The sequence below is a fragment of the Berkeleyomyces rouxiae genome (assembly GCF_048999995.1).
Source record: "Berkeleyomyces rouxiae strain 22BRR77 chromosome Unknown BrBRR77_ptg000001l, whole genome shotgun sequence".
NCBI classification, from domain to species: Eukaryota; Fungi; Ascomycota; class Sordariomycetes; order Microascales; family Ceratocystidaceae; genus Berkeleyomyces; species Berkeleyomyces rouxiae.
The window spans coordinates 2,263,252-2,291,110 of NW_027396491.1; the positions used below are offsets into that span (position 1 = coordinate 2,263,252).

The 27,859-nt window shown below is 52.5% G+C and overlaps 10 protein-coding genes across 10 annotated transcripts; 6 read left to right on the forward strand and 4 right to left on the reverse strand.

The window, feature by feature from the left end:
- Positions 1-491: 491 nt before the first annotated feature.
- On the forward strand, positions 492-2,497 carry BROUX77_000659 (uncharacterized protein; the record flags this gene model as incomplete). The annotated part of the gene is made up of 2 exons (XM_073751586.1): positions 492-2,358; positions 2,430-2,497. 2 exons carry the CDS (start codon positions 492-494, stop codon positions 2,495-2,497), a joined length of 1,935 nt encoding a protein of 644 aa, XP_073608896.1.
- A 214-nt stretch (positions 2,498-2,711) lies between these two features.
- Positions 2,712-3,716, reverse strand: BROUX77_000660 (uncharacterized protein; the record flags this gene model as incomplete). The annotated part of the gene is made up of 2 exons (XM_073751598.1): positions 2,712-3,514; positions 3,569-3,716. 2 exons carry the CDS (start codon positions 3,714-3,716, stop codon positions 2,712-2,714), a joined length of 951 nt encoding a protein of 316 aa, XP_073608897.1.
- Positions 3,717-4,237: 521 nt separating this feature from the next.
- BROUX77_000661 (uncharacterized protein) lies at positions 4,238-5,026 on the forward strand (the record flags this gene model as incomplete). The annotated part of the gene is made up of 5 exons (XM_073751609.1): positions 4,238-4,246; positions 4,369-4,412; positions 4,666-4,719; positions 4,789-4,936; positions 5,018-5,026. The coding sequence occupies 5 exons, from the start codon at positions 4,238-4,240 to the stop codon at positions 5,024-5,026; spliced, it is 264 nt and encodes an 87-aa protein (XP_073608898.1).
- A 939-nt stretch (positions 5,027-5,965) lies between these two features.
- BROUX77_000662 (uncharacterized protein) lies at positions 5,966-7,925 on the forward strand (the record flags this gene model as incomplete). The annotated part of the gene is made up of 2 exons (XM_073751620.1): positions 5,966-6,131; positions 6,196-7,925. 2 exons carry the CDS (start codon positions 5,966-5,968, stop codon positions 7,923-7,925), a joined length of 1,896 nt encoding a protein of 631 aa, XP_073608899.1.
- Positions 7,926-8,406: 481 nt separating this feature from the next.
- Positions 8,407-10,550, forward strand: BROUX77_000663 (uncharacterized protein; the record flags this gene model as incomplete). Its single annotated transcript, XM_073751631.1, has 3 exons — positions 8,407-8,613; positions 8,674-9,340; positions 9,433-10,550. 3 exons carry the CDS (start codon positions 8,407-8,409, stop codon positions 10,548-10,550), a joined length of 1,992 nt encoding a protein of 663 aa, XP_073608900.1.
- A 618-nt stretch (positions 10,551-11,168) lies between these two features.
- BROUX77_000664 (uncharacterized protein) lies at positions 11,169-11,843 on the reverse strand (the record flags this gene model as incomplete). The annotated part of the gene is made up of 1 exon (XM_073751642.1): positions 11,169-11,843. The coding sequence occupies one exon, from the start codon at positions 11,841-11,843 to the stop codon at positions 11,169-11,171; it is 675 nt and encodes a 224-aa protein (XP_073608901.1).
- A 2,154-nt stretch (positions 11,844-13,997) lies between these two features.
- On the forward strand, positions 13,998-14,983 carry BROUX77_000665 (uncharacterized protein; the record flags this gene model as incomplete). Its single annotated transcript, XM_073751653.1, has 3 exons — positions 13,998-14,098; positions 14,162-14,714; positions 14,810-14,983. 3 exons carry the CDS (start codon positions 13,998-14,000, stop codon positions 14,981-14,983), a joined length of 828 nt encoding a protein of 275 aa, XP_073608902.1.
- Positions 14,984-19,202: 4,219 nt separating this feature from the next.
- On the forward strand, positions 19,203-21,661 carry BROUX77_000666 (uncharacterized protein; the record flags this gene model as incomplete). The annotated part of the gene is made up of 2 exons (XM_073751664.1): positions 19,203-19,985; positions 20,051-21,661. 2 exons carry the CDS (start codon positions 19,203-19,205, stop codon positions 21,659-21,661), a joined length of 2,394 nt encoding a protein of 797 aa, XP_073608903.1.
- A 564-nt stretch (positions 21,662-22,225) lies between these two features.
- On the reverse strand, positions 22,226-23,476 carry BROUX77_000667 (uncharacterized protein; the record flags this gene model as incomplete). The annotated part of the gene is made up of 1 exon (XM_073751675.1): positions 22,226-23,476. One exon carries the CDS (start codon positions 23,474-23,476, stop codon positions 22,226-22,228), a length of 1,251 nt encoding a protein of 416 aa, XP_073608904.1.
- Positions 23,477-24,329: 853 nt separating this feature from the next.
- BROUX77_000668 (uncharacterized protein) lies at positions 24,330-27,830 on the reverse strand (the record flags this gene model as incomplete). The annotated part of the gene is made up of 1 exon (XM_073751686.1): positions 24,330-27,830. The coding sequence occupies one exon, from the start codon at positions 27,828-27,830 to the stop codon at positions 24,330-24,332; it is 3,501 nt and encodes a 1,166-aa protein (XP_073608905.1).
- Between the last annotated feature and the right edge of the window lie 29 nt (positions 27,831-27,859).

Here is a 27,859-nt window from a genome sequence, read left to right on the forward strand (position 1 = left end):
ACAGTACAAATACAGCCAGCAGAATTGCAGGCAGCTTGCCCTGGCCGCCTGCTCGGAGCTAGCTTTGTGCTTGGGTTGTAAGCGCAGCGTGTCCATCTGTCGACGTTGCTGTTTCTCTGTCCGCAGTTTTTGTCTCTCAACCTCGCTAGAATCCAACCACAATTGCGTGCATCCTTGATTGACGGCTCTCGTCGCCGCTGACTCGGCCCATCTTTTTGCACCTTCTGTGCTACTTTCTTGCTTCCACCTGGCGTCACGGACGGCCACACTGTTCTCTTTGGCTTCCCTGTTTCAGGCCCAATCCCGATCCTCGAGTACGTCACCTATCCACGCACACAAATCCTCATCTCGGCTCGGCACCAGCTTTGCACATAACCACCGTCGCCCGCCGCCCCATTAGCCACTTCTCGTGACAACTGGCCCTCGACATCGACACCGACACCTTCACACATTCAACTCCATCCTCCTGCGATCATCCGCCTGCTTGCGCAATGCGCTCACCCAATTCGAGCTCGGCGGCCAAGGCCGCAGTCTCGCTGCTGGCTCTCGCCCACTCCGCCTCCGCCTTCTATCTGCCTGGAGTGGCTCCCAACTCGTACAAACCCGGAGACGCGGTGCCCCTCTACGTCAACAGTATAACACCTTCTGCCGCCGAGACAGACAACCTCATCCACTCCGTTCTATCTTACGACTACTATTCCCCCATGTTTGGGTTCTGCCAGCCCAAGGAGGGCATCAAAAACGTCCCCGAAAGCCTAGGCAGCATTCTCATGGGAGACAGAATAAAGAACTCCCCCTTTGAACTCGCCATTGGGAAAGACGACCAATGTAAACAGCTGTGTACGTCCAAGTACAACTCCGAGCACATGAAGTTCCTGGCGCATCGCATCGGACAGGGCTACAATCTGAACTGGCTTGTGGATAGCTTACCTGCGGCCCAAGAGCTGCAGGACACCTCTACTGGCACTACCTTTTACAGCCCCGGCTTCCGCCTGGGTGACATCTCCAAGACTGGCGAAATCCTCATGAACAACCATTATGACATTGAGGTCGAGTACCACGAAGTAGCCAACAACCCCGATCAGCTCCGAGTAGTCGGTGTTGTTGTAAAGCCGTCTTCTAAAAAGTACACGGGCGAGGTCGACTGTGCTTCCAACCATGACCCCATTCTGGTCAACGTCGACGAGGGCCAGGAGCTTGATATTAGCTTCAGCTACAGTGTCACATGGAGAAAGTCTTCTACTGCGTGGGCTACTCGTTGGGACAAGTATCTCCACGTCTTTGATCCCAAGATTCATTGGTTCTGGCTTATTGATATCGCCGTCGTTGTCTTCATCCTTGTCATGACCGTGACGTCAATCCTGCTCCGTACTCTGCGCAAGGACATTGCCCGTTACAACCGCCTAGACCAGATTTCGCTTGATGATTTTGGCGACCCGATCTCCATGGAGGACGGCGTTCAGGAAGACTCGGGCTGGAAGCTCGTGCACGGCGACGTCTTCCGCCCTCCCTCGCACCCCATGATCCTGTCAGTCCTAGTCGGAAGCGGCGTTCAGATCTTTGGTATGACTGGCCTGACAATTGTCTTTGCGCTACTTGGATTCCTTTCCCCGTCCAATCGCGGGTCCCTGGGCACCATCACGATCCTCCTTTACACTGTTCTAGGCTTCGTCGGTGGCTATGTTTCGGCGCGTACCTACAAGGCGTGGGGCGGCGAGAAGTGGAAGGTCAATATTGTTTTGACGCCTCTTGTCGTTCCTGGCGTTGTCTTTGGGTCCTTTTTCCTCATGGATCTTTTCTTGTGGGCTAGCTCCTCGTCTGGAGCTGTGCCCTTTTCAACCATGCTTGTTTTGATCACCATCTGGTTTGTCATTTCGATCCCGCTGTCTGTTTCTGGCTCCTACATGGGCTTCCGCGCTACACAGTTCCATGCCCCAGTCAAGACCAACCAGATCCCGCGCCAGATCCCCTCATCTACTCTGTACCTACAGCCGATTCCTAGCATGCTGTTTGTTGGTCTACTGCCGTTTGGCGCCATCCTGGTGGAGCTGTTCTTCATCATGAGCTCCATCTGGTTCAGTAGAATCTACTACATGTTTGGCTTCTTGTTCCTGTGTTACGTGCTCATGATTATCACCTGCGCAACGGCTACCATCCTGATGGTCTACTTTGTCCTTTGCGCCGAGAACTACAACTGGCAGTGGCGGTCGTTCCTGGCTGCTGGTACCATGGGCGGCTACATCTTTGTGTACTGCCTCATCTACCTTGTCAGCAGAGTTCATGTCAGTAGCCTTGCTGGTGCCGTTCTCTACATCGGTTACAGTGCTTTGCTGTCGTTGATGTTTAGTGTTTTAGCCGGTGAGTTTCCCTTTGCATGAATCCCTCCGTGTCTGATCTTTTGGCTAACCGTTTCTCTTCATTCCCCTTAGGTTCTGTTGGTTATCTTTCTAGTTGGTGGTTCGTAAACAAGATTTACGCTTCACTAAAAATTGACTAAGAGTTTATCCAGGGGTACTTCTACATCGTGTAAAAGTAGGTGTTTGATGCTTGAAGGGTTGGTTGAATGGATCCCAACCAGTTGTTTCTCTAAATCAGTTAGTTGCGTGTGTATTGAATCGTTATTATATTTCACTATGAAGTTGTATTGACGTTGAGTTTGGTAGTCACCATGACGTGTATTTTAGCATCTATTCTAATGCAAGATTAACTAACTAGTCAGAATCGTCATCATCCATATCCAGATTGGTGAAGTGGAACTGTTTCTTCTCAGTGGGTGCGGATTGTCCAACCGCAGCGCCAGACTCCCTGCGCCAGTTCTCGCGCATCTCCTGTTCGCGCATTTTCTCGCGCTGTTCTCTGATAGCACGGTCTCTCTCCTCGCGTTCTTTGCGCTCTCTTTCTTCCTTCTCCAGCTGTTCCTCGGCCTCCTTCTTTTTGCGCTCCTCTTCAGCAACAGGATCATACCCAGCGGGATCAATACCCTCGCTGATGAGGTTCTGTATTGACGCTAGCGAGCCCAGCCGAATGTTGTCCTCCAGGGGCCACGGCACAAAGACAGCGCCTGACATGGGGTTGAGGTGCATTGTGAGAATCTCGGGAAGGCCTGTAAACGACGTCGTGGCTGACTGTGTCTGGCCCTCGCTGCCAATCATAGACTGCGACTGTGCGGGCGTTGGCAGTACCGACATCATGGGCGTCTGGACGGCGCTCATGGGCTGCGAATCGGGACCAGGCGTGTCGGCGTTTGCGCTTTGGGGCTGGGGCTGCTCGACACCGGGCAACTGGCTGCCAGCGGACGGCATTGTAGTCTTGCTTATGCGGCGCGCATAGCTGAGAAGTTCCTCGTACGAGAATGGGTGTGCCGGCGCGTCGCCAAACCTGACGGGCTGTATTGCTGCAACATCTTTGCGAGTTGAGGCAAGGCTCGATATGGTGTCGCGAATCTGGCTGTCTAGGGCCTGGCTAGCCGAACGGAGCTTCTCGATATGTATGAAGTTGGCCTGGTGTCTTTGGACTATGCGAAAAGGTCAGCGGACCAATCGAGCCCATCATCACATGCAATATTCACCTTCTGCGAGCCCGCGTGTGAGCTCCTTGTCGGCGGCTTCAAGCTCCTTGGCGTGTGCCAAGGTAGGGTGATATTTGGCGACAGAATCGATCAGGCTGTGAAGAGCCTTCTCGAGCTGGTCAAAGTGGGCGTTGACCTGTTTGTTCATTTTTTTGGTTCGGTTTTGTTCACCGGCGGTGAGGGTTAACATTGGCTTGCTTGTTCGACTCTGGTGGAGCACAAATGTCCATACAAAAGCTCAGATTGTCAATGAGATCAACCTTGTCTGCAAGGCTGCGAAACAGGAAAAGTGGGCTCCCGCTAGCTCGAAATGGGTTTTATTTGACATGCAGCTGAGCGCCAATGACATGCGGGCATTTACAAAGTCGAGATTCTACGATTTCGTGAAAGCCAAAGTTTTTACAACAAAATATAGAGAATAGATGCCATGTCAAGGCTGTGATTGATAAGTTCTACCTTCAGCTACTTCTGAGTACCTTTTTTGCAACGGGTTGTGCCGATTTGGCTTCAAGGGTTAACACATGTGACTAAATCACGTGACTATTATTCCTCGAGAAACATCGCGATCTTTGCCGATATTCTGCGAACCCACCTAAAATTCGAGATCTTCTAACCACCACACGCCAACCTTTACACGCTTTCCTCCGTGCAATCTCCATATATACCACAATGTTCGCTGTAAGTGCTGTCAAGATCGACAATAACAGCCCTGGCTTTGTTCACAACCTACGTCTCTCCGGGCTGCCGGGACGAGCCCTCCTGTCCGAAAAACTCGAGCTAACCTGTAGTTCTTCGCCCAGTCTTCCGTCGCGAGATCTGCTTTCCGCAGCAGCTTTGGTCCCAAGTACGTCGCATTTCTGCTCAACATCGCAGCCTGGGGCCGCATGTAATCTGCCTCATCGACATTGCTGGTCGAGTCAAATCCGACTTGTGAACTGTCTGGACCGAAGGAACAATGCCGAATATCACGATGACGTGCAAGGGAAAAAAGAATAACTGGAAATGACACAACAGAGCGTCCATGTGTCAATTGGGCTGGTTGGCTGGCCATACATTGCTTGGACTGATCTCTCGGGCTAACCAACCTGCTGTCATAGGTACCAGTACCAGCCCTCCGTCCTGGGTCTGAACGCCACCCAGCTCACTCGCCTGTATGTTCTACCCGCTTTCCAATCTTCCTCAAGATCGATATTTCAGGTCTAACAAACAAAATCACATAGGGGCCTGAGATCTGGTCTGTACGGTGCCGCCGCCGGTGTTGCTGTCATCTTCTACGCCTCGGGTATTCCCCGCGTCCAGGATGACATCCTGAAGAAGATCCCCTTCTTCGGTGGTTTCTTCGGCAAGGAGATCCACCCCGCTGACAACGTGAGTCGATTCGTCCAACTAAGAATATTTGGTCTACCCGAAGCATGAACTCGCGACTAACATATTCTTCCTGGTACACAGCCGTTCTAAATGCATTTATTTGTCCCATGGGAATATATTCAAAGCCGGAGTTTTTTTTTTCCTGGCGATGTTCTGCTTTGCTTGCATCCTGTAGACAAAATGTTACTTTTACATAGATGTTAGACATTGAATTGGCAAAGGGCGCCTTGCAGTTTCAAGCCACTATGAGTTGTGTAGTATGAAGTTCATATCGGAATGTCGTGGAGATGCACCTAACCCTAACTCTTGTGGCAAAGACCCAAGCCTATGGTCTCTGGAACGCCATGCAACTTGTCAAAATAAGCGTGTTTGTATTGCGTAAGCTATCTAGTGGTTTGGCCAGCAGGAAGCCGGTTGAACTTGCCGTGATGTCTCAGGCTAGCATCTCTCTACCTTGAAAACAAGACCGACAGAACGGTCTATTTGTCACACGCCGACTCACATTGAGTTTCTATGCGGCTCGGGTCCACGGTCTGCCAATGAACAAGTGCCAAGGGTAAAAAGCCTCGGACTCACAGAACCCAGCCAACTACCGCTGAGCAGGACATGATTTGCCGTGGTTTTGTTGGCGAGTCTTCAACTGCCGACCCGGCTGGGCTTTATGGGGTCGTGAATCCCTGGCTTAGCCGGGGCAAAGATGGAGAATAGGACGTCAAACACACAGACTCCTAGCACATCTTAGGCGGGCAGTTTGCTACATGTGTGTGTACACTTTTTACTTGCACAAATAAAACGTTAAATCCCAACCAACACTGCCAGAGAGCGCGATCTTGTCACGGAGGCTTTTGGGGAATTGGAGATGGGCTTTAAAAGAGGCGGCTAGTCTTGTGCTGAGCTTTTGGCTGTGGTTTAATAGGGCTGTAGTGATTTTGTGCTACTGTCTCTAATATCCATTCTACCTTTGACTCACATTCACACTCACACTCACTTTCACTCTCACTCTTATTCTCACTCTTACTCTCACCCACAATGTCCGTGGCCATCTCCAAGACACCGGCTCTCGACATTCCCAAACACAACATCTTCAACTGGGCACTTGAGCAGCCCTTTGCCCGCGAGAGCAGCTACTTGCCCCCATCAAAGTGTGTTCCAATATTCTCAGAAGACCGTCCGATATTTGTCGATAACCACACTGGTATGTGGTTCCCGTCTTACTAGTCTTTGTTAATCCTCTCTGGCTGACATTCCGATTCACACAGAACGGCCTCTCACGTTTGGGAGAATCAGACATGATGGTCGCAAGGTTGCTGCTAGCCTGCAGGCTCTGGGTCTTCACTTCAACGACACAATAAAGCTGCCAGCAACCCCGACATGCGCCAGTCCAGAAATCGCCCCCGTGGTGCTGATCCAGCTCCCCAACTGCCAGCCGATGATTCCGCTGGTCATGGGCGTCTTTGCAGCCGGCCTTACGGCAACTCTGGTGTCTCCCGCATTGTCTGCTGAAGAGATATCGTGGATTCTACAGAGCTCCCGGCCGCGCGTACTCATTACAGCCAGAGTGTGTCTGCCAGCTATGGAGAAGGCGTTAGATAAACAGGATGATAAAGCGTATTTTGGCGCCATCAAGACCTTTGTAGTTGATGCTGCTGAGGACACTTACCCTGAGACGTCTGTGAATGCGTTTGACTCGTCTGTCGTGCAGGACTGGAAAGTTCTTTTGCATCCTGCCTTCTCCTCTGGATTTAATGCTTGTTTTCTTCCCCAAGAGGCTTGGGCTAATAGAACGGCACTAATCCTTTGGTCGTCTGGCACCTCTGGTCGTTCCAAGGGTGTTTTACTGTCACACCATGCCATCAACACCAACATTACAGCCCTTTGGATGGATTTTGATCATCCCGGCTTCCAACACCAGAAATGGCTGGGTTATGTCCCGTTCTACCACGTCTTTGGTTTCGTTTCCACCTTTATGTTGACCATGTGTACTGGAGCGACGGTTTACATCATGCAGTCTTTTAGCCTCCAGACCATGCTTGCAGCTGTTCCTAAACGCAAGATCACCTACCTTCACATGGCACCGCCTGTGGCTGTTATGCTTGCCAAGTCTCCTATCGTCGAATCCTACGCCAAAAGAGACGCAAATGGAGATAATGCATTCAAGAGCGTGACTGGTGGACTGACCGGCGGAGCGCCTCTTGGCCATGATATTATTGCGCAAGTCTACGACCGCCTTGGATTTCGTATTGAAATTGGATATGGCATGTCTGAAGCCGGCAGTATAGCTGCGCAGCGTGGCCTGTCTCACAAAAGCATGCAGCTTCAGGCCGGCACCACCGGCTTGCCGCACACTGGCGTTGAAATTATGATTTCAAGCGGACAGGATGATGTCAAGGGCAATAAGGTCAGGCCAGCCTTGATAAACACACCCGGCGAGATCCTCGTCCGCTCATCTACCCTTATGTCCGCATACTTACCGTTATGTGGCTTGACTCCTGGAGCAAGCATCGATATGGGTCCGACAATGGATGCTCTGACACCGGACGGCTGGATCCGTACCGGCGATGTCGGCACAATAGATGCCAGTGGCTTTCTCCGCATCACAGACCGCATCAAGGAGCTCATCAAGGTGCGGGCGTATCAGGTTGCCCCTGCCGAGCTAGAAGCTCTGCTGTGCTCCCATGACAAGGTCCAAGACGCAGGCGTCATTGGTGTGTACGACCATTCTGAAGCAACAGAGTGGCCCCGGGCCTTTGTCGTGGTTCAAGACCAGAACCAGTCAAAACAGCAGCTCACAGAGATTTCCGAGGAACTGAAGCGTCTGGTTGAGGCAAAAACAGCGAAGTATAAGTGGTTGATTGGCGGAATGGTGTTTGTAAAGCAGATTCCCAAGTCACCAAGTGGCAAGATTCTTCGGAGACTCTTGCAAGATGGCAAGGTTGAGGGTCTAGACGTGAGCCTTTACGTGAAGAAGTACCGCCCAGCCAAGCTTTGAGGTAGAGGTCCAATACTGCCTTGAACAGGGAACGCAGATCGCTAAAGTTGATGTTGGTGTAGAGTATATGAGAAACCCTAACCCTGGAGTATAACTGCGCACCGTACAAAACACTGTCTAATTCCAAGCTATTCATTGGTCAACTACGTATTCTTCTCCCACGTCAAGAAGCTTATACAGGTCACGATTGCATAACCAAACTGTATTTTTTGTTTTTGTCTTCGTTTTTCTTTTTTGTGATTCATCTTTGTTATTTTGCATAACCACGGTCTTTGTGTGCCTCAGATACACGTCCATCTAAGACGAAAAGAAAAAAAACAGAGCCAGGCCTCTCATGCTTCTCGCATTCGCGCAACCGTGTCCCGTTCAAGCTGAGCCTTTGCTGCCGTGTATCACGAATAACCGGCCTTTGCTTGCACTATAGCTTGTGCTCTATTCAAGGCAGTTTGTGCTTGTATCGCGTGCCAAAGAGCTCTCCAGGATGGCGGCGCTCAATCAAGCTGCTAGCCTGCTGGCTAATGTCCTCCCCATCCTCACGCCTGGAGTGATCTTTGCTACCGTTGAGCATTTGTTTCTACCCCGGGCTGCTCACAAGTTCTCGATGAACCTAGCATCGCCCGTCTTGGTGTTTGCCTTGGCCTGGGTCTGGGTTTCTTTTGTAACTGCCTATGTTCCAGAGCCTTATCTTGTGAGTCTGCCCTAATGGCTATACACAACACGTCCGTCTCATGTCTGACGCGAGATCCAGGACGAGATATTCCACATTCCCCAGGCTCAGACTTACTGCCGAGGCCAGCTCCTGGAATGGGACGACAAGATCACCACGCCTCCTGGGCTGTATCTTCTCAGTATTGCTGCAATGCGGGCTCGGATTCTGTACGCTGGTGACTTTTGTTCGCCATTCATGCTGCGCAGTTTCAATGTGTGGGCTACTGCAGCTGTGGCACTTCTTGCGAGTCTGTGCCGTCGCCGTATTGAGGCTTTATCCTCTCGTGGACAAGAGGGAAGTCTGATATCTCACTACTCTATACACACCGGCTTCAACATTGCTCTGTTCCCGCTCATCTTCTTCTTCTCGGGGTTGTACTACACCGACGTGATTTCAACTGTCTCAGTCTTGCTAGCTTATGCGCACCATCTGAACAGAGTTAACTCGTCTACTCACTCCTTTATGAGCGATCTGGCGGTAGTTATCCTTGGCGTGCTTGCTTTGTTCATGAGACAGACCAATGTCTTCTGGGTCGTCGTATATATGGGTGGTCTTGAAGTGGTGCATGCTGTTAAGCGTTGCAGCGTCGCAGGCAATAAGTATCCCCGAGTTTCAACGACTCTAACAGACCGCCTCCGAGAAGCTTTGCAGCAATACTCCACGGGCCACATCCACGATCCCGCTTTGAATGTCTGCTGGCCCGACGGTAAGACCCAGCCCCAGAAAAGCACAGATAGACCGCGAGGCTATTGAGCATAGCAAAAGGAAAACATCCTCTAACTTCAATCCATGAAACAGATATTCTATTCAGCCTTGGCAGTATTGCCGTAGCCGCCATTTGCAACCCGTTGCAAGTACTACTCCAAGTATGGCCGCACGTAGCGACCATGGGCCTATTCGCCGGCTTCGTTGCATGGAACGGTGGTGTTGTGCTTGGAGACAAGTCGAATCATGTCGCCACGATCCACCTTGCTCAGATGCTTTACATCTGGCCACTATTTGCGCTGTTCTCCGTGCCTCTGTTCATCCCGTCGATTATCTCGGCTGTGAACACGCTTGTCAGCCTTCCATCGCACATACATGCTGTCTTTGCTGCCAAACAACACACGCAAGTCAAGAAGACCGACAGTGACGATGCTGAGCCTCGCCTTGGGATGGTCTTTGCATTATTTGCTTACCGCGTGTATTATGTTCCTTACATCGTGTTGACATTTCTCCTCTCGGCTGTAGTGGTCAAATTCAACACCATCGTCCACCCATTCACACTGGCCGATAACCGCCACTACATGTTTTACATATTTCGATACACTATCCGCAAGTCAGATACTATCCGTCTAGCCTTGATCCTGCCTTATTCTATATGCCGCTGGCTGTGCTGGGGTGCGCTTACATCCAAAAGCCAGTCCATGCTGTCTTTCCAGACCCATGAACCCACAGAATTCAACAACCATCCCATTCTCAAGGCACCCGCACCCAAGAGCAAAGTAACAAAGGAAAAGAGAGCGAATCGCACTTTGGGTGTCAGCACCATCAGCGAGGATCCCGCCTCTTGTGGCCCCACAACGGCCTCTACAGCTGCTATCCTCCTCATAGCCGCCACTCTTTCTCTCGTCACTGCGCCGCTCGTCGAGCCGAGATACTTTGTCATCCCGTGGGTCATGTGGCGCTTGTTGGTTCCTGCTTGGGACATGACAGAGCTGCGGCTTACACCTCTTTCGTGTGTGACTCGGCTACCGCTTGTCTCACGCATGGTCGAATTTGGCGGTCGCTATGACGTCAGGTTGTTCGTCGAAACTCTCTGGTTCCTGGTTGTTAATGCTGTGACCATGTATATTTTTATTGCCAAGGCGTATACGTGGAAAGCAGAGGACGGAACAGTTCTTGATGGAGGCAGATTGCAACACTTTATGTGGTGAGGCTTTTGTTTTTGGTTGTTTTTTTTCCTAGGAAGAGGCCCAAGAAGGTTATTGTAAATACAAATAGATAAGTACATAGAACTGGCAACTTGAATCCTTGTTCCTCAAAATATGACATGTGAATCAGAGTTTGACCAAGTTCAAGCAAGGGTGATATTTTATGAGGACATGGTTGACAGTAGAAGTAGTGACTAATAGTTATATGAGCCACGTTTGGTTGATTTGGGTCATCTTTCTTTTTCAAGGGGGATAGGCGGCAACACGCGTGCTTCGATAGCAAAAAGACAGAACAAAAAACACAAAATAACAATCAGCTTGCGCATGCATAGTCAGACATAAAATGTGGTTTACTGGGGCTGGCTCCCTGGATACGGATAATGTTGATATCTGGTTCAACAAGAAGAAAAAAAAAGCAAAACGCCGGGGTAACGAGAAGAATGACACAGAATAAGGCAACGTTAAAGAAAAGTGTAAGAAAAAAAGGAAGCCGGGGGGATGAGGCCTAGGTGGAACCAGAGAAAAGACGGATATGATACACATATGACAACAAAAAGAGCCTGGAATAGCGCACATCATGGTTTGTCGATAGATACTGGGACGACCGACGCCAGCGGTTCATCACAGGCTTAAGCGGTCGAGACTTAAGCCATCATTGCTGCGCACTCTGCGAATCACGCCGAGCTTGAAAAACTGCTCCTCGCCGCCAGCTGTGCGACCGCCAATATACCAAGCGTCCGAGCCGAGGACGTCACGGAAGCCCTCGGAGCTAGAGTTGCTTCCGCGACGGCGATTTGTGCTGGGGGCTGGGATCGGGATGCCGCTCGCAGCCGCTGCCGCCCGCGGAACTGCGGCTGCGGCTGCTGCTGCGGCGGTGTGCAGGGGCCGAGTGCCCATTCGGGATGAGGCAGGGGCTGTGGTTGCGGCGGTCGATGCGGACTGCGACTGGGTCGAGGGTGTTGAGTGCGGCAGCGAGGGGGAGGCTACTCCAGATGGCGAAGAGGAAGGAGATACCGACGGACTGTGGGTGTGTGAATGGGGCTGCGAGTGTGAATTTGAATTCGAGGCAGAATTTGCGGCAATGGACCGGGCAGCAGTGGTTGTCGAGGACGAAACGGCGTACGATGAGGAAGACGTGCCGGGCGTCTTGTTTTGCGACGCGGCTGGCAAAGTATTAGGCGTCTGGCGCAGGGCGGCAAAGATGACCGAGAGGAAAAACGGGCGCTGTGACGACATCGCGTTGACGGCCGCGATGGGAGGTGAGGAAGGGCGATCGCGAAAAGTTGGAGGCGTCATGGGTAGGCCAAAGAGAGAAATGGGTGGATGGCTATGGGTATGTTTGGGGCGAGGATGCAAGACAAAGATTTATGGATGGACGAGCAAGTGAAGCGTGAAGGAAGAGGAGGAAGAAGAACAGAGCGTAAGATCCGAAGCGAGCCGATTGAGTGAGTCTGGCTTGGTCTTGGCTTTGGAAGCTTTGTTATATAATAATAGAATGGGCCTGGTTTGGGAATAGAAGGGGGCCGCGGCAATAAAAGGGCTCGTTGATTGGCTGACCCCGGATTTCTGACGAGTCGGTGCAGGATATATCGAATCGGACGAGGGGCGTTGTGTTGTGGATCGAATATATTCAGATTCAATGGAACATAAAACTGAGAACGAGGCTGGAGGCGTGGTGATTGACGAGCGTGACTTCGGCCGGCTGAACGGGTGCCAAAGGAGGAGAAAATCTCTTCCGGTCGGATTTTGGTGGTAAGCAGCGTTCTGATAGGCGCGGACGTTTGTTTTTTGGAGAGAAAAAAAAAGCCGGTCAAGTCGATGGTCAGGGCAAAATAGCCGTGATTCGCAGGCTCAAATCGCGATGATAAAAACGGCAACAAATAGAGAATGGGCACGGACTGTGTGAGATTTTGTCTTTGAGTGAGAGCTTTTATGGTGTGGTGAAAAAAAGAAATGATGAAAATTGGTTGAAAACTGAGCGAAGAGAGATTTGCGTGGGCGTTTGATTTTTCCGAGTTCCTCAGGCAGGTAGGTCTTGGGCGCAGTTGCCTTGCCTTCGGCTTTCCTTCGGCTGATTCATTTAGCGCAGCATGAGAAGACAGAGAAGAAAGAGCAGATGCTCGCTCAACCTCCAATTTTACCCCGAAGTGAAACACAAGCTCATGTGTACAAGTACAAAGTAGCTAGCTAACCAACTAGAACTAGAACACTGGCCTGCCCTGTATCAGAGTTCAGAGTTCAGAGTTCAGAGGTCACCCTTCAGGCCGAGCCGAGCCAATATCAAGTCCATAAATTCATCCGCGTGCACATTGTCGGCCATTCTCGGAAGCCAAATGTCTTTGTGCCACTTGGAGCTCCCATTTTCCGGGGTCCGTTTAATGGCCTGCATCTTGAACTAGGCTCTATTTGAGCCGCTGCGTAATAGCCAAATATGCTGCCTCTCGTTGGCTCGCGGTCTAACCCTTGAATCTTCCAGCCACCTTCACGTCCATCAACAATTAAATGCACACCACACCACCCGCCTCCCTACTGTCGCCTGTCGTGTGGTCGTCTTCCACCACTTCCGGTAATATTCGCATCACACCACGCCATCACAGCGCCTAAAAGCCCGATCCAAAGAAGCTTTGCACACATAGTCTGTTCAACTTGGTCCCTCCTCCACCTTCTAGAAGCTCAGACCCGACGATCCCATCACATCACATGTCAAGGCCCTCACGCAAAAGCCACTTTAAACTAGATGTTCCCTAGAGCTTGTCGGTTGTCCTCAAGTGCTTTTGTGTTCACAACCCTAATGTTGACGTGGCTCAGGGGTTAGCCTGACCCAGGCATTTGTGACCCGCTTTTCTTCTGGAACATTCGTGAACGTCAAGGAGGACGAGTGAGGACATGTAGCTTTGGCCTCGCTTGACTTGCTGATAAATATAATGTTGAGACGAGCCAGGCCAACCAAAGGAGCACAAACAAAGACGTACCAGAACGAAACCCCCCTCTCCGACCTGTTCTTTTTCTGCTTCTTTGCATTCTGTGCCACTTTTTCTCAAGTCAACTTCGTTCTTTGTTCTGGTTAAACCCAAATCGCCACGGCCCAACTCGTCTCCTTGCACTCCTAGTTTTATCCGAAATCACTTGCAAACTACCCTAACCCTCAGGTTGCCCTATTGTGCAAATAGCACAACTGCGGCACATCTAAGCTGCATAAGCTGCGCAGCTTTGGCTCGCCCAAGCTTCAAGGTCTACCCATCTGCGGCCAACCAAATTGCATAATTTACACCAATACAAGACATACGACCAACTATCTAGTTTGACGCAGCTTTAACTAGCCGTGAAACCAGCAATAGGCGCCACGATATTCGCGCTTGGAACTCGGCCGGTCTGGACTGGCCCATCAATCACCATTACTTCTACCACTACTGCATCTACCCACCCATCTGCCGAATCTACTTGTAAATCATGAACCGTAATCCAGACCTGGCGTTGGAGCTCAAGACCAAGGGCAATGTTTTCTTTGGCAAAGGTGACTTCACTGCTGCCGAAGGCCTATATTCCAAGGCGTAAGTACGGCATCGGCATGTTCCAGACATGGGGAAATTAAACTAACGGGAACAATGCCGCAGTATTGTCGCGGACCCCTACAACCATCTTCTCTACAACAACAGAGCCATTTCCCGGCTGAAGCTCCGATTCTTTGAGGCCTGTATTGAAGACTGCATGGCAAGTCTGGACCTGTCTCCCGAGGCCCTGAAGCCCACATACTACATCTCACAAGCCCAGTTAGAACTTGGTAATACCGAAGAAGCTTTGACAACAGCCAAAAAGGCCCATGAAATGTGCCTCAAGACGAAAGAGTACAAGAGTCTACCTGCTATTACGCAGCACGTCCTGCGATGCAAGAAGGAACATTGGGATCAACAGGAGAAGCGCCGCATACACCAAGACCGCCAACTTGAGAATGACACATTAGAAATGATGTTGCAGTCCAAGGCAAATGATTTGGAAGGTGTCGACAATGAGAGCGATAAAAAAGAGATCGAAAAAGAGTGGAAAACCAAGATGGACCGACTCAGTGCCATTTTTGAAGTAGCAAAGGCAAAAAGCGAGCAGAGGCGAACAGTCCCTGATTGGGCCATTGACGACATTAGCTTTGGCATTATGATCGATCCTGTCATGGTAAGTTCTCTCACAACATGACTTGGGTCATTCCATGTTTCTTTTCCTCTTCATTTTTCTCTTGCCAGAGCTAGGATTGCTGACGAAATGGATAGACCAAATCTGGCAAGTCATATGAACGTGCCTCCATCATGGAGCACCTCAAGCACCAAGAAAATGACCCCTTGACACGTGAGCCGCTCTGTGTCGACGATCTACGGCCAAATCTTGATCTCAAGGCGGCATGTGAAGAGTTTCTGGATAACAACGGATGGGCTGTTGACTGGTGAGATTGCTACAAAAAGTTTGAAGCTAACCATGTTTCTTCTTCTTTGCTCTATTTATCTATAGTTATTCAGTTGGGCTTCAGTATTGACCCCTCCTACACAGTCTATAACATCTTGCCACATATTTGCTTGTTAATAGAATATCATTTTTAGAAAAGATCGAGTCATCTTTGATCAAATAGCTCTTTAATTCGGCTCGCCAGGTCTATTATCCCCCCCCCCCCCCCCCCCCCCCAAAGATTTCTGTAGAGTCGGTCCCGGGCGGAGCAAAGCATCTTTGGTAACTGCCTCTGATTGTGTTCTTCGGGAACCCGGACTTGAGAGTACTCCAGTCCTAGACTTGTATAGATTGATGTCTCTGATAATAGATTCCGATGAGCTTTCGGGAAAATTGACCTCCGGTAATTCCGGTCGTCAAATGGGTAGATTTCCCAGCGTTTCTTTTAGTGGAAATACCCTTGGTAATGAGCTGAAACAAACCCATCGCATATTCTGTTGCCTTCATAGGCGCGTACCTTGGTTGGGAGGAGTGATTCAGCCCTTCTAGTTCATAGGTTCGTTTTTTATCCGTAGAAGAGTGCAAGTCGGGTCTTGGGGGCTATCCGCTGAGAGTTAACTATTTTTGACTATTATATAAGATAGCCGTGCTTTTCTTGCTAGACAAGGCTTGAGAATTGGCCTGTATTGCCATTAGTCATTCTTATGATCGAAAGAGGGCTCCTCATGGACGACAGTGTCAGATAATACAAGGCAAATTCTGAGTTACTGTTACACGAGGGTACATAAGACCCTGATCCATGTGAAAATAGAACCCTAATGAACCATCTTCAAGATTACTGGTTTCTGACAATGCAATTAGTTGAATTACCTCGAAGGCACCCAATACCATTCAGCCAGAATGAATATCTTGAATCATGCCTCGGACCTTCTTTCCTTTGTATACCTGTGCACAGAAAATGTCGGAGATAGGATTTTGTGGCTTTACACCATTCGATCATCCCCCCCTCAGTGAGTTACACAGCGCCCGCCACAACCTGCTGGTACCGTTGCCGCCTTCATGCAGCCGGGGCCGGGGCTACTTAATACGGTGGCGCAATGAATGGTGTTTTGTGCGCCGTCTATCTTTGTGTGGTCTTTGGCTTTCCCTTGGAAGTAACCCGCAATGGCACTGTGTGTAGTTTTCAGGCTCATGAGTCCAGATCTTCAGCTACAAAGCACTATTGGGGTATACATCAAGCCAGGCATGGAAATACCCGAATACGACACATGACTGGCATCTAAAAGCTAGTACGGCACATACATTGTAGGACATATCTGATCCAAAGTCTAGCTTTATATAGCTAACTACATGAAAAAAAAGGATTTGACATGTTCCCTCCAGAACCTTGCATAGGTCTTATAAAACGTCTTTATCTGGGTCTGAATCAAGAGTAAAGAGAGGTGGAAATCAAACAGCGAGAACAATAAATGCTTGAAATTTTGAAGATTGTGTGCAGATCTTTGCGGCAAAGAATGAGTCGCGAACAGGTAAGAGTTGTAAAAGAAGAATATCAAGTCCCAGGCAATCCGACATGAAACATGGGGGGGGGGGCATACTTGTATAGTTAATTGATTGAGAACTGCGTAGTTATACACTAGATGACACTTTCTTTGAGAAACTTGATTATTTTGGTTCGCGTGTGACAGCGGGGTCTTATGTATCTATCTAAACAGGAGTTTTGGGTTGTGCAAATGGGTGGTCGTGCAGGTCAAGCCAACAATCATTCCATTCCACAGAAGAATCTGGCTCAACAAAATTGGCCGGAGCGGGCATGCTCGGAGTCCGAGTGTGGTCTTTGTTAAACACACAAAAGGCCGCGTTGAGAACGCCTGTATATTGGGTCACGACGAGCGATAGCCTTTTGCCTTTGCTAATTGTTCTGTGTGCACACCTAGACACAACTACATGCCTGTGAATTGGAGTTTATGCATGCAGAGTTTTGTGTGCATATGCGCTGAAACTGATGGGGCTGCTGGGCTAGGTTGGATCACGGCGGGAGCTGATGTCAGATAACGGGAGCTAGAACGGAGTCGGGATGACCTATGCACATTTAACTGCACTGGTTCTATATTTAGAGAGTGACATGAGAAGGCAGTGCTCTTATGTAAATACATGCATACATGGAGAGGTTGGAGCAGAGCGACATGCATCAAAGCGGGCTTGTGCTTGTATAGAGAGGAGAGAGCGTAAAGAGGCTGGAGTTTGATCTTGACTGGGGACTCGTTGTAAAATGCCAAGCAAGGTGCCATGGCATGTGGTCACAAACTAGGATCCAGCTAGTGCCCATGCGGTGTTGTGTGCAGGAGAAGCGGGAGGCTCAAAAAAGGGAGCCGAGAATGCCAGGCGAGGTTGATATTTGCTTTTGCCTGCTTCAAGTTGTTTGACGTAACTCAATCAAGTCGAGGGTTTGCGATGTTGTCGGCTGCGGGAAGAATCCAGGAGTTTGGATTTGTCAAAAAAAAATGCAGCTTGCCTGCGGCTCGGCCGATGATGCAATACGCAGAAGCATAAAGGCACAGTGATGGTTCAACTAAGGATTTTAAGATCCACGATGACTAATGATCTGTTTCTGAAGATGCAGCTATCGGGTGCTGGAGAAGCATACTGAGTTGAGGTTTGGCTTTTTTTTCCTTCGTGTGACAGGCGGGATGGGTTTCCAGACAGATAGGCTGAGGCCCGTTAAAGGGGTTAGGGATATAACGGTAACTAAATGTAGGTGTATGCACATATGTAGCAAGGGTGTTTGTTCTCAGAGCACCCGGTCGACCCGTTAAGCACCAGCCACCAAGATTGGAAAGACCGGTTAAACGCGTAGGCAAGTTGACGCTGTGCCAGAAACCGCATTTGTACTTGTGTACTTATGTACATGCATGGTAACAAGAAAAGTGTAGGAGCCGACGGACCACAGGGTGGTTACCTGTAGTTAGCTGTCCAACTTTAGTCAAGATACTGTGTCGTTTTTTCTTTCAGCCCAGATCGAAGTTCTTGGTTTGCTTCTCTTTTGTTCTCGTGTTCTTCCTACATCGCTGCGCTCCGCCTGCCATCACTGGTGGTCGTCATCGTCTCATCTGCTGTGATCCTTCGCCTGCTGCGCGCTGGTGCTGGTGTGAAGTCCGCTGAAAAAAAAACCCCGAATCCTGAGCCTGGCTGGCTCTTTACCCTTTTTTGTCCTTGGTCGCCCGGGATTTGCTGTCAGAGGCCGGCCACCAGACCACCCACAGCCCCTCCAGAACAAAGTACCCCGCTACTACCAAGCCCCCAAAGCCTTGGTTTAGAAGCACCACAGCGGGAAAAGAGACACTCCCCCAATCCTGCGCACTAGTCCACTATTAACTACAGGGTGCCCATTGCTATAGGTATAAGGAAGGCCTGGCCGCGCTCACTGCCCATAATTCCAGCTTCACTGCTGTTATTTTTTCCCCGGTAGTTTTTATTCTGTCTGCTTTTTTTTTCTTCTTCTATTTCGTTGTGGAAGTTGTTCATCTTTCATTGCTTGAATACTACTACATTCATTTTCTTCTTTTCCCTATCCGGCTATCATTACGCTTTGCGACAGAGCCCGCCATCCATTCAGAATCTGGATTCCCGCCTGTCCTAGAATCTATCTTAGTTGTGCACACATCGCACATATAAACGCCTCCAAGTTGACCCTGTTTCAGCGCCTCGAAAACACCCTGTGTCCCACGCGACATTCAAGCACTTTTTTGGCCGTTCTTGTTTGCTCTATATCTTCACTCGAAGCCCGCATCACCATTTCTACGTCCCCATACCCTTCATCCGAGCTGTCCTCTGCCATATCAAAGACAAACCAGCCTCCACGATTCAAACCCCAACGCAACGGAACAACCAATACATCCCATCCCATCCGGCGTCCTAGTACTTCAATACTGCCATTATACCTCGAAACACTCGTTCCACAGCTTCCAATACGGTCGTCAAAACACATGCCCGGGCGCATTACTTAAGTCCTTAGCCTACAATTACTTTTTCGTTACTGTGTTGTCCTCAATTTTATATACTCGAAGCTCTGTATCGTCTCTCCGATTGCGGCATCATACGTCCCACGAACCTGACGTTTCTCCTCTTCCTTGAGGGCCGTTTGGCCTTGACATTCGCCACTTCCTCTCAATTCTCCCCGTTCTTCATTGTGGCTCTGACTGCCACCTCCTCTTTTATGCGACGATGCCTCCCGATACAGCCATTCAATATGCAGTTCAAGCTGCCACCATCGTCGCGCGAAACGGCGTTTCCACCGGCAATACCAGTAACCGCCCAGCCTCGTTCAAACTCATTGGCATCAGCCTGGCCGTTGCGTCTGGAATTTTTATTGGAATCTCCTTCGTTATGAAAAAATACGGCTTGCTCAAAGCCAATGAAAAGTACAATGAAGCTGCTGGTGAAGGCTATGGCTATCTCAAGAATTGGTGGTGGTGGGGAGGCATGACACTTATGATTTTGGGAGAAATTTGCAACTTTGTAGCATATGCCTTCACAGATGCTATGCTAGTAACACCCCTTGGTGCCTTGGCAGTGGTCATCACTACCATTCTATCCGCCATCTTCCTCAAAGAGAGATTGAGCTTGGTTGGAAAGGTCGCCTGTTTTTTGTGCATCGTTGGCTCTGTAGTCATCGTCATGAATGCGCCCGAAAGCTCGTCCGTGTCAACTATCCAGGAAATGAGGCATTACGTCATTGCTCCTGGCTTCTTGGTTTATGCTGGCGTAGTCCTGTTGGGCTCTACCATTGCTGCAATTTATGCTGGCCCACGCTGGGGCAAAAAAAACATGCTGGTTTACATTAGCATCTGCAGCTGGGTTGGTGGTCTAAGTGTTGTCGCCATTCAGGGACTTGGTGCTGCTATCGTGGCTCAGGCTCAGGGTACGCCTCAGTTTAACCAGTGGTTTCTATACGTATTGATGGTGTTCGTCTTTTCGACTCTGATTACCGAGATTGTATATCTCAACGTAAGTTCGATCCGTGTTTATAGATACATAGCATGTTTGAACCTGTTTGCTAACTCTATGTTTAGAAAGCTTTGAACATATTCAACGCTGCCCTTGTCACGCCAACCTACTATGTCTACTTCACCAGCACAACCATCGTCAGCTCCGCGGTCCTTTTCAAAGGCATGCGTGGAAGCGCTGCCTCCATCATCACCATGGCCAATGGATTTCTCACTATTTGCGCTGGTGTCGTCTTGCTTCAACTGTCCAAGTCTTCGAAAGATGTACCCGACACTGCTGTTTTTAATGGAGACCTAGATCAGATACAAACCATTGGTGAACAGGCTCAGCCAGAAACTGAACCCAAAGCTGATGCTATCCGTGGAGCTGCCGCTATTGTAAGACAACTATCTGTCACTCGCCAAAGACGGGAGGCAGAGGAGTTCGAACGTCTTCGCCAAGACACGCTTGCCGAACGTTTATCCCCACACAACGCTGGTGGTGCAGAGTATGAATGGGATGGTCTGCGACGCCGGAGAACACCGCTTAGCCGCGCTAGTATCAGCAGCCGCGGTACTTCTATCGGTCCGTCAGCGTACGGAATGGCTCCAGGCTCATCTGTTTCGGCCACTCCTCATGGTACTTTTCTTGCGCCTATGAAACCCAGCTTGCACCCACCCCTCGGCATGTCTCGACTACCTACTGAAGCGGAAATCCAGGAGGAACAAGATTTGGAACATAGGCGTGCTACTAGTCCTAGCATAATCAGTAGCATTACCGGTACCATTCGCAGCAAGAGACGCAACATGATTCCGCCTACCCTGTCAGAGATTCCAGATACGGCTCACCCCGTTCCCTTGAATGAAATGACGGAGTTGTCCTTGAACCATGGAGCATATTCGCGGACACCTAATTTCGACATTGAGAACCAGAGTACCGAATATCGCGGTTCTTCTGGTCAAGAAGTTGGAGGGTATTCCGAACTCGACCCTCCTGATCACCACTCGGCACGTCGGCAGTTTTCTTTCCAAAATCTTTTCCGAAAGTCGCACTCTCAAGCTACGTCATCACAAACGAATGCTGAAAAGGATGCCCCTGCCAAACGAGCACCTGAGCCTGCCTCGAAAAAGAATACCAACTATAACGGGCGCATGACATTGGGACTTCGAATGTTGGACTCGAGCGAAGAAACGGATGAGGAACGCCTTGGCTTAGTGAAACAACAAACTAACGAACCAAGCTTTCACTATGGTCAAAACGACGACGATGACTCTTGTGAAGAGAAGTACAGATCTGTTACAGCCAGTGCTTCCCAATATGGACGGGGGTTGACACAATCACCAGTGCAATCGCTGGCGTCACCATCGTCATCCGAGGACGAAGAAGAGTCACTGTCCCCCCAGCCAAGAATTGGAGGGCCATATGATGTTGAGCGGTTGTATAACAACCCTCCTGACGAAGAGGCCCCTCCGCCAGTGCCGCAACATAGAAGCCAACGCAGCCTTGCCCGACTGCAGGGAGAACCTACCACACCGCAGAGAATCGAGCCTAGCGTGGGGCTGAGTTTTGTCTCCAGACCACCAACAAGCCACCACCAACGGCACGGCACAGGATCTGGGTTGCCGCGTGGTTATGAGAACATTTGGGCATATGATCGAGCACACAGACGCGGAGACAGCTCCTCTAGACACTCGTAAAGAACGAGAAACGTCGCAATGATTATGAAACTGATGGCCTTTTCTTTTCTTCTTCTTCTTGATATTTGTTAGTGTGGACTGTGTTTTTTTTGGGAGTTTTGTTTCGTTCTCGCATTCCTTTTTGTATAGATTACACACACGACAGCAAGTATTATACGCTGCATTTTCTCTACTGACTGCTCGTTTCCGCGGATTTTTCGTGCAAGACCCAAGATGATGAAAGTCTTTATTTACCTGTCTACTCGCGAGGGATTCTCGACATACGACAGGGGACTATTTCTAGTACCAGGAAAAATACATAACAGAAGCAAAAACCAAAACCTAAAACCATGCATACAGAAACCCCACAGTCCAAAGTATAATCACAGGAGGTCTCCCACCTGCCCAGCGCAGAGGCTGTCCTTCGTCCGCGTGGCCCCAAACAAGACCTAGAGTCCTGGCCTCACCGCCGATGTAGTGAAAAAAAATTTTGTGCAAAATAAGAAAAAAAAAAGGGGGGTTGGCGGCATATTCACACCAGAGGGTTGGCAGCGCGGTTGCGCGAAAAAAGATTGGGCCCAGATGCTAAGCTGCCCCGGGCAGGGTCGGACTAGGCGGTGGAGGGTCGGGCGGAGGGCGAACTGGGGAGTCCCCTTCCTGCGGGTCCGTTCCCGTTACCGCACGGCGGTGTGCTAGAAGCACCGGAGGACTCTTGGCCGCTTTAGATGCCAGCCAGATGGCTCCACTCTTGGTGGCTATGAGCTTCTGGAAGAAGCCCTTAGCCATCCGTTGAGGGTTGCGGGGGCAGGTCCAGATGTGCTCCGGGGTGGTCTCAGCGTCGCAGAGGGGGCAGGTTAGCACTGTGTTCAAGTGATTGAAACGGCGGTGGTAGTCTGCGTAGTCTCCGTGACCAGAAAGTGCTGTCAGGACAGCGCGGGCGAGCTTGCGCTCAGTGTCGTCAAGAAGGTTTTTCCAGGCCTTCTTAGGAGCCTCGAGAGGTCGGCTCAGGTGAGGTCTGTTGGCACAACCTTCATTCGACCACCAGGTGCGAAACTCGGTGGTGACGCGGGCGCGGAAATGGCTGCGGGCCCAGGAAAGGGACATTCCTACGGGCGTGTAGGCCCTCTCGGCGCCCATCTTGGCTTGTCGGTCCGCGAGCTCGTTGCCCCAGACGTCGGAGTGTCCCGGGACCCAAATCACTTCCACAGCGGGGGCACCATCTGGCCACGGTCTAGGACCTGGGTGGTCAGGGCTTTGGCCAATCCAGTCGGCGCAAATCGTTTGGGCCCTCCGGAGAAGCTCTTCGGAGGTTCCGGGCTTCGCGCCCCATGTCGTGAGGCGGTACACCGCGGCGAGGTTGTCGGAGCAGACCCAGACCTTGCGGCACTGTGGTTTCACCCACGAGTCTACTTTTTCCAAGGCTCTGGCAATGGCCATCACCTCGGCGTCATGAACCTCGGCGTGGAAAGGAATCGGGCAGTTGCCCGTGTCCAGGACTGTCCCGTCCCGAATGATCGCCCACCCAGCACCGACCCGGCCCTCTCCCAGCTTGGATCCGTCTGTGTATATCCAGAGGTCCGAGGGGGAAGAGGAGCGTACCAAGGCTAGGTGCGCCGCAGCTGCAGCCTTCTTGTCACCCTGTAAATGGGGGCGAGATGATGCAGGCGCGCCCGTGAAGGGGGCCGGGTAGTTTGTGGCCAGGCTGTGCGGGAGCAGCATCTTGAGCCTCCCTATTCTACCCCAGTTTGTGGCTGTCGTTCCGAGCGGGTGGTTTGGCTGCGCGAGAGTGGCCCTAAGTCCGGCCGAACCAAGGCGGCTGTCCAGGACAAAACTCATTGGCGGGAAACCGGACGCTAGGCTGTATATAGCGCATGGGGTTGTGCAATATAGCGGGAGTGCCGCACGAAGACCTCGACGGACTGTGCGATCCAGGAGTGCCACGGCCTGCTTCAGCCCACGGGGTTGGCTAGTTGTCCCGGCTCCGTGGTTCCACCAGACGGCGGCGGCGTAGGCGAGCTTGTTCACCACACAAGAGCGGACTGCCGTGAGGGCGCCTTTCACCGGGGCCCCCTTCCAGCAACCAGACAGAATCTGAATGCCGCGTATGGTGGGTGCCGTCCTCTGGGCGACGTCGCGGATGTGCGGCACGAAGGACAGGTTGCGTGACCAACGCACGCCGAGCCATCGTAGGGTATCCTTGGGGTCTATGGCATCTAGTGAGCCGCTATCGGGGAGTAGAAGACCCGGGTTTTGGCCGTGGCGCTTGCGCGGCCTTTTCAGGGACCACGCTGGCTTTGCCCTGTCTGGGCTTGGTTGATTTGATTTGATTTGATTTGATTGTCTTTATTTTACCTGTCTACTCGCGAGGTATTCTCGACATACGACAGGGGACTAAAACTAGTACCAAGAAATACATACAGAAGCTAAAGAACCAAAAACCCAGAATCATGCATACAGAAAATCCCCACAGCACGAAGTATAATGACGGAGGGTCCCCCGACCGCCCAGCGCAATGGCTGTCCTTCGCTTGTAAGGCCCCAAACAAGACCCCAAGCCTCGGCCTTTACCCTGTAGAAGACCAAACCCAAAAGAAAGATAGAACATGACAAAAGAAAAGTAACAAAGGAAAGACAAGAAGTAGAGAGAGAAAGGGAGAACGAGCAAACAGACGAGAGTGGCAGCGCGCGCGCTAAGCCGAGAGGCCCGGGGGAGCCCCCGCACTGGGAGGTGGAGGGGCGGGCGGTGGTAGGCTCGACGGGGAGCGAGCGGGAGGGTCGGCGGCCTGTGGGTGCACCTCAGTCCTCGCACGGCGGTGGGCGAGCAGCACAGTGGGTGCTTTAGCTGCCTTGGCGGCCAGCCAGGTGGCCCCGCGCTTGGTGCCTATCAACTTCTGGAAGAAGCTGCGGGACACCCGCTGTGGGTTCCGGGGGCAGACCCAAACATGTTCTGGGGCGGTCTCCGATCCGCAAAGGGGGCAGGAGAGCACGGCGTCCACATGTTCGAAGCGGCGATGGTAGGCCGCAAAGTCGCCATGGCCGGACAGAGCAGTCAGCACTGCGCGGGCGAGCTTGCGATCGGTCTCGTCAAGGAGACTTGACCAAGCCTTCTTGGGGGGTTCAACTGGGCGGTGCAGATGGGGTCTGATGGCGCGTCCCTCCTCTGCCCACCAGGCGCGGAAAGCAGAGTCGAGACGGGAGCGGAAATAGTGGCGGGCCCAGGAGAGCGACATGCCGTCCAGCCAGGTGTTTGTCCTGGCCCCTAGCTTTGCTTGCCCATCTGCGAGCTCATTGCCCGCGATGTCGGAGTGGCCCGGGACCCAAATAGCCTCTACCTCGGGTGGGCCGTCGGGCCAGGGCCTTGGTCGTGGCCGCTCTGGGTGCGGTCTGATCCAGCTTGCGCAGATCATCTGGGCGCGCCTCAGATACTGCTCGGAGGTGCCCGGCTTGGCGTAGCGAGACGTGAGCCGGTTCACTGCGGCGAGATTGTCGGAGCAGATCCAGACCTTGCGGCACTGTGGCTTCTCCCATGAGTCGACCTCTGCCAGGGCCTTGGCGATGGCCAGCACCTCGGCGTCATGGACTTCGGCGCGGAACGGGGCAGGGCAGTTGCCCGTGGACAGGGTCCTGCCGTCCTGAATGACCACCCAGCCGGCGCCGACCTTGTCATCCCTCAGCTTGGATCCATCCGTATAGATCCAGAGATCTGAGGGGTCCGAGGAGCGGACTAGTAGCTGGTGGGCCGCGGCTGCGGCCTCCTTGTCGCCTTGCAGCGGGGGGCGGGTTGTCGGGAGCACTCCCTTGCACCCAGCAGGGAGGCTCGTGGCGATCCTGTGCGGGAGTAGCCTCTTGAGCGTACCCAGCTTGCCACCATCGGTGTCTCCGAACCCTAAGGGGTGGTTTGCCGGGGCTAGAGATGCCCTGATGCCGGCCGAGGCCAGGAGGTGGTCGAGGACGCAGCTCATGGGGGGGAACCCCGATGCCAGGTTGAAGATCGCACATGGCGTCGTGCAATATAAGGGCAGCGCAGCACGTAGTCCCCTCCTGACCGTGCGGTCCAGGATGTGGGCAGCCCCGAGAAGGCCCCGGGAAGGCTTGGTTGGCGAGGGGCCAGGGCGCCACCACGTGGCCGCCGCGTATGTCAGTTTCATGACCACGCAGGCGCGGACGGCCGTGAGAGCCCCCCTAATCGGCGCGCCCTTCCAACAACCGGACAGGATCTGGATGCCTCGGATCACGGGCGCCGTCCTCTGGGCTACGTCGCGGATGTGCGGCAGGAACGACAGGTTGCGGGACCACAACACGCCCAGCCAGCGCAGAGTCCCGCGAGGGTCCACCGGTTGGAGTGTGGAACCGTCCGGGAGACGCGCGCTCGGGTTTAGGCCGTGGCGCTTGCGCGTCACGTGCAGGAGGTCAGACTTGGCGAGGTCTAGCGCCATGCCGTTCTCTGTGCACCAACTGTTCACCAGTTCCAACGAGCGAGAAAGGGCGGTGCAATTCTCCTCCAAGGACAAGCTAGAGTGGACCAAGCAGCCATCGTCGGCGTATCCGCGGAGAGAGCTGGGGAGATTCATCCTGAACAGCGGAGCCATATACAGCATGAACAGGATGGGGGATATGGGCGAGCCCTGGGGCAGGCTGCCGCCTGTAGGCTGGAGAGGGTCGGCCACGCCGTCGAGAGATAGCGACGCCGTGCGCCCGGACAAGAAGGATGCCACCCAGCGGCAAGTCTCGGCGGGACAACCAAGCTCCACCAATCTCTTCACCATCCGGTTGGGCTGAACCGCATCGAACGCCCCCTTTATGTCAAAGGTGAGCACTGAGGATTCTGACTTGCCGTCGGCGTAGAACTCTAGAGAGTGTGCCAGACGCAGGCACATGTCTTCCGCGCTGCGTCCGGGGACCGCGCCAGCGTAGTTCTCCCCGATGTGACCAGCTTCCAGCGCCCAGTGAGAGAGCCGGCGGGCGATGATCCTCTCTAGGCACTTGGCCAGAGTCGGGAGGAGGGAGATCAGTCGGTAGGCCCGCGGCGAAGAACGGTCCTTCTTATTCGGTTTGGCGAGGGCGATCACCTTGGCTTCTTTGAAAGAGGCGGCGTGGTGGCCCCAGGAAAGGCTCGCGTTGAACAGATGCATGATCTGCCTCTGTAAAACAGGCCACGCGAGTTTCAAGACGTTGTTGGTCAGGCCGTCTGGGCCCGGTGCGGTGTTGCGCGGGCTTCGGAGCGCAGCCTCCAACTCCCCGTTGGTGATGCGGGTCCGTCTTTGCTCATCTAGAGCGATGTGTGGCGGGTCGACGTCGCCTGGGCGGTCGGAAGGCATGTGCACCCTGCGAAGGAGGGCGATCTTCTCCGTGGTGTCCTGCACTGTGGCTTCCGCGCCATCGGACGGGGCCAGGGCAGGGGAGTGCCGGTTCGGCGCTTTCGTCCTCCATTTGACCATCCGGAAGATGTCTCGGGACCGCGCGACGTTGGCGAGGAGGTCGTCGTAGAAGGCCCGGGCTGCACTCCTGAGAGCAGACCTCAGGCGTTTTTTGGCTTCGCGGCGGACGGCCCTAGCCTCCTGTTCCTCCGTGGGCGAGCCGGCGTGCTTCACGCGGGCCCGAGCTGCCCTCTGGTCGGCGCTGGCTTCCCGACATTCGTCGTTCCACCAGGGAAAGCTTTTGGCTTTTCCTTCGGACCTTGGGGTCGAGGCAATTAGCGCGTCCAGAATGACGTTTTGCAGGAGTCGCGCAAACTCGTCTATGTGCCTGTCCTGTGGGACTTGGCTTCCTGCCCTGCGGTAATCCGCGACAAGGGAGTCTAGGCGGGTCGCGCCGGCCTTGCACGCGGTATCGAACCTCTCCTTGTCTAGCTTGTCTATAAGGAACCTGCCGGGTGGAGCCGGGGCCGGCGCGTGGCCGTGCAGAGGAAGGGTCACCAGGAGCGGGAAATGGTCGCTGCCGCAGGTGAGTTCCTCTCGGAGGTCGACGCTCGCGCCCGTGACAAAAAGTGCCGAAGACAGCAATGCGAGGTCGATGACGCTTCCGGACTCGTGGGTTTGCTCACCCTCCGCGTTGCCAAGGAGGAGGGCTCGCTCTTCCATCCAGGCTAGCAGAAGCTCTGCGTCGTTGTCGTCGGTGTCGCTCCGGGGGTCCCAGGCGCTGTGGTGGAGGTTGAAGTCGCCCACTACCACCGACCGCGGCCCTGGCTGCATGCTGGTCAGGAGACGTAGCGCCTCCCCTG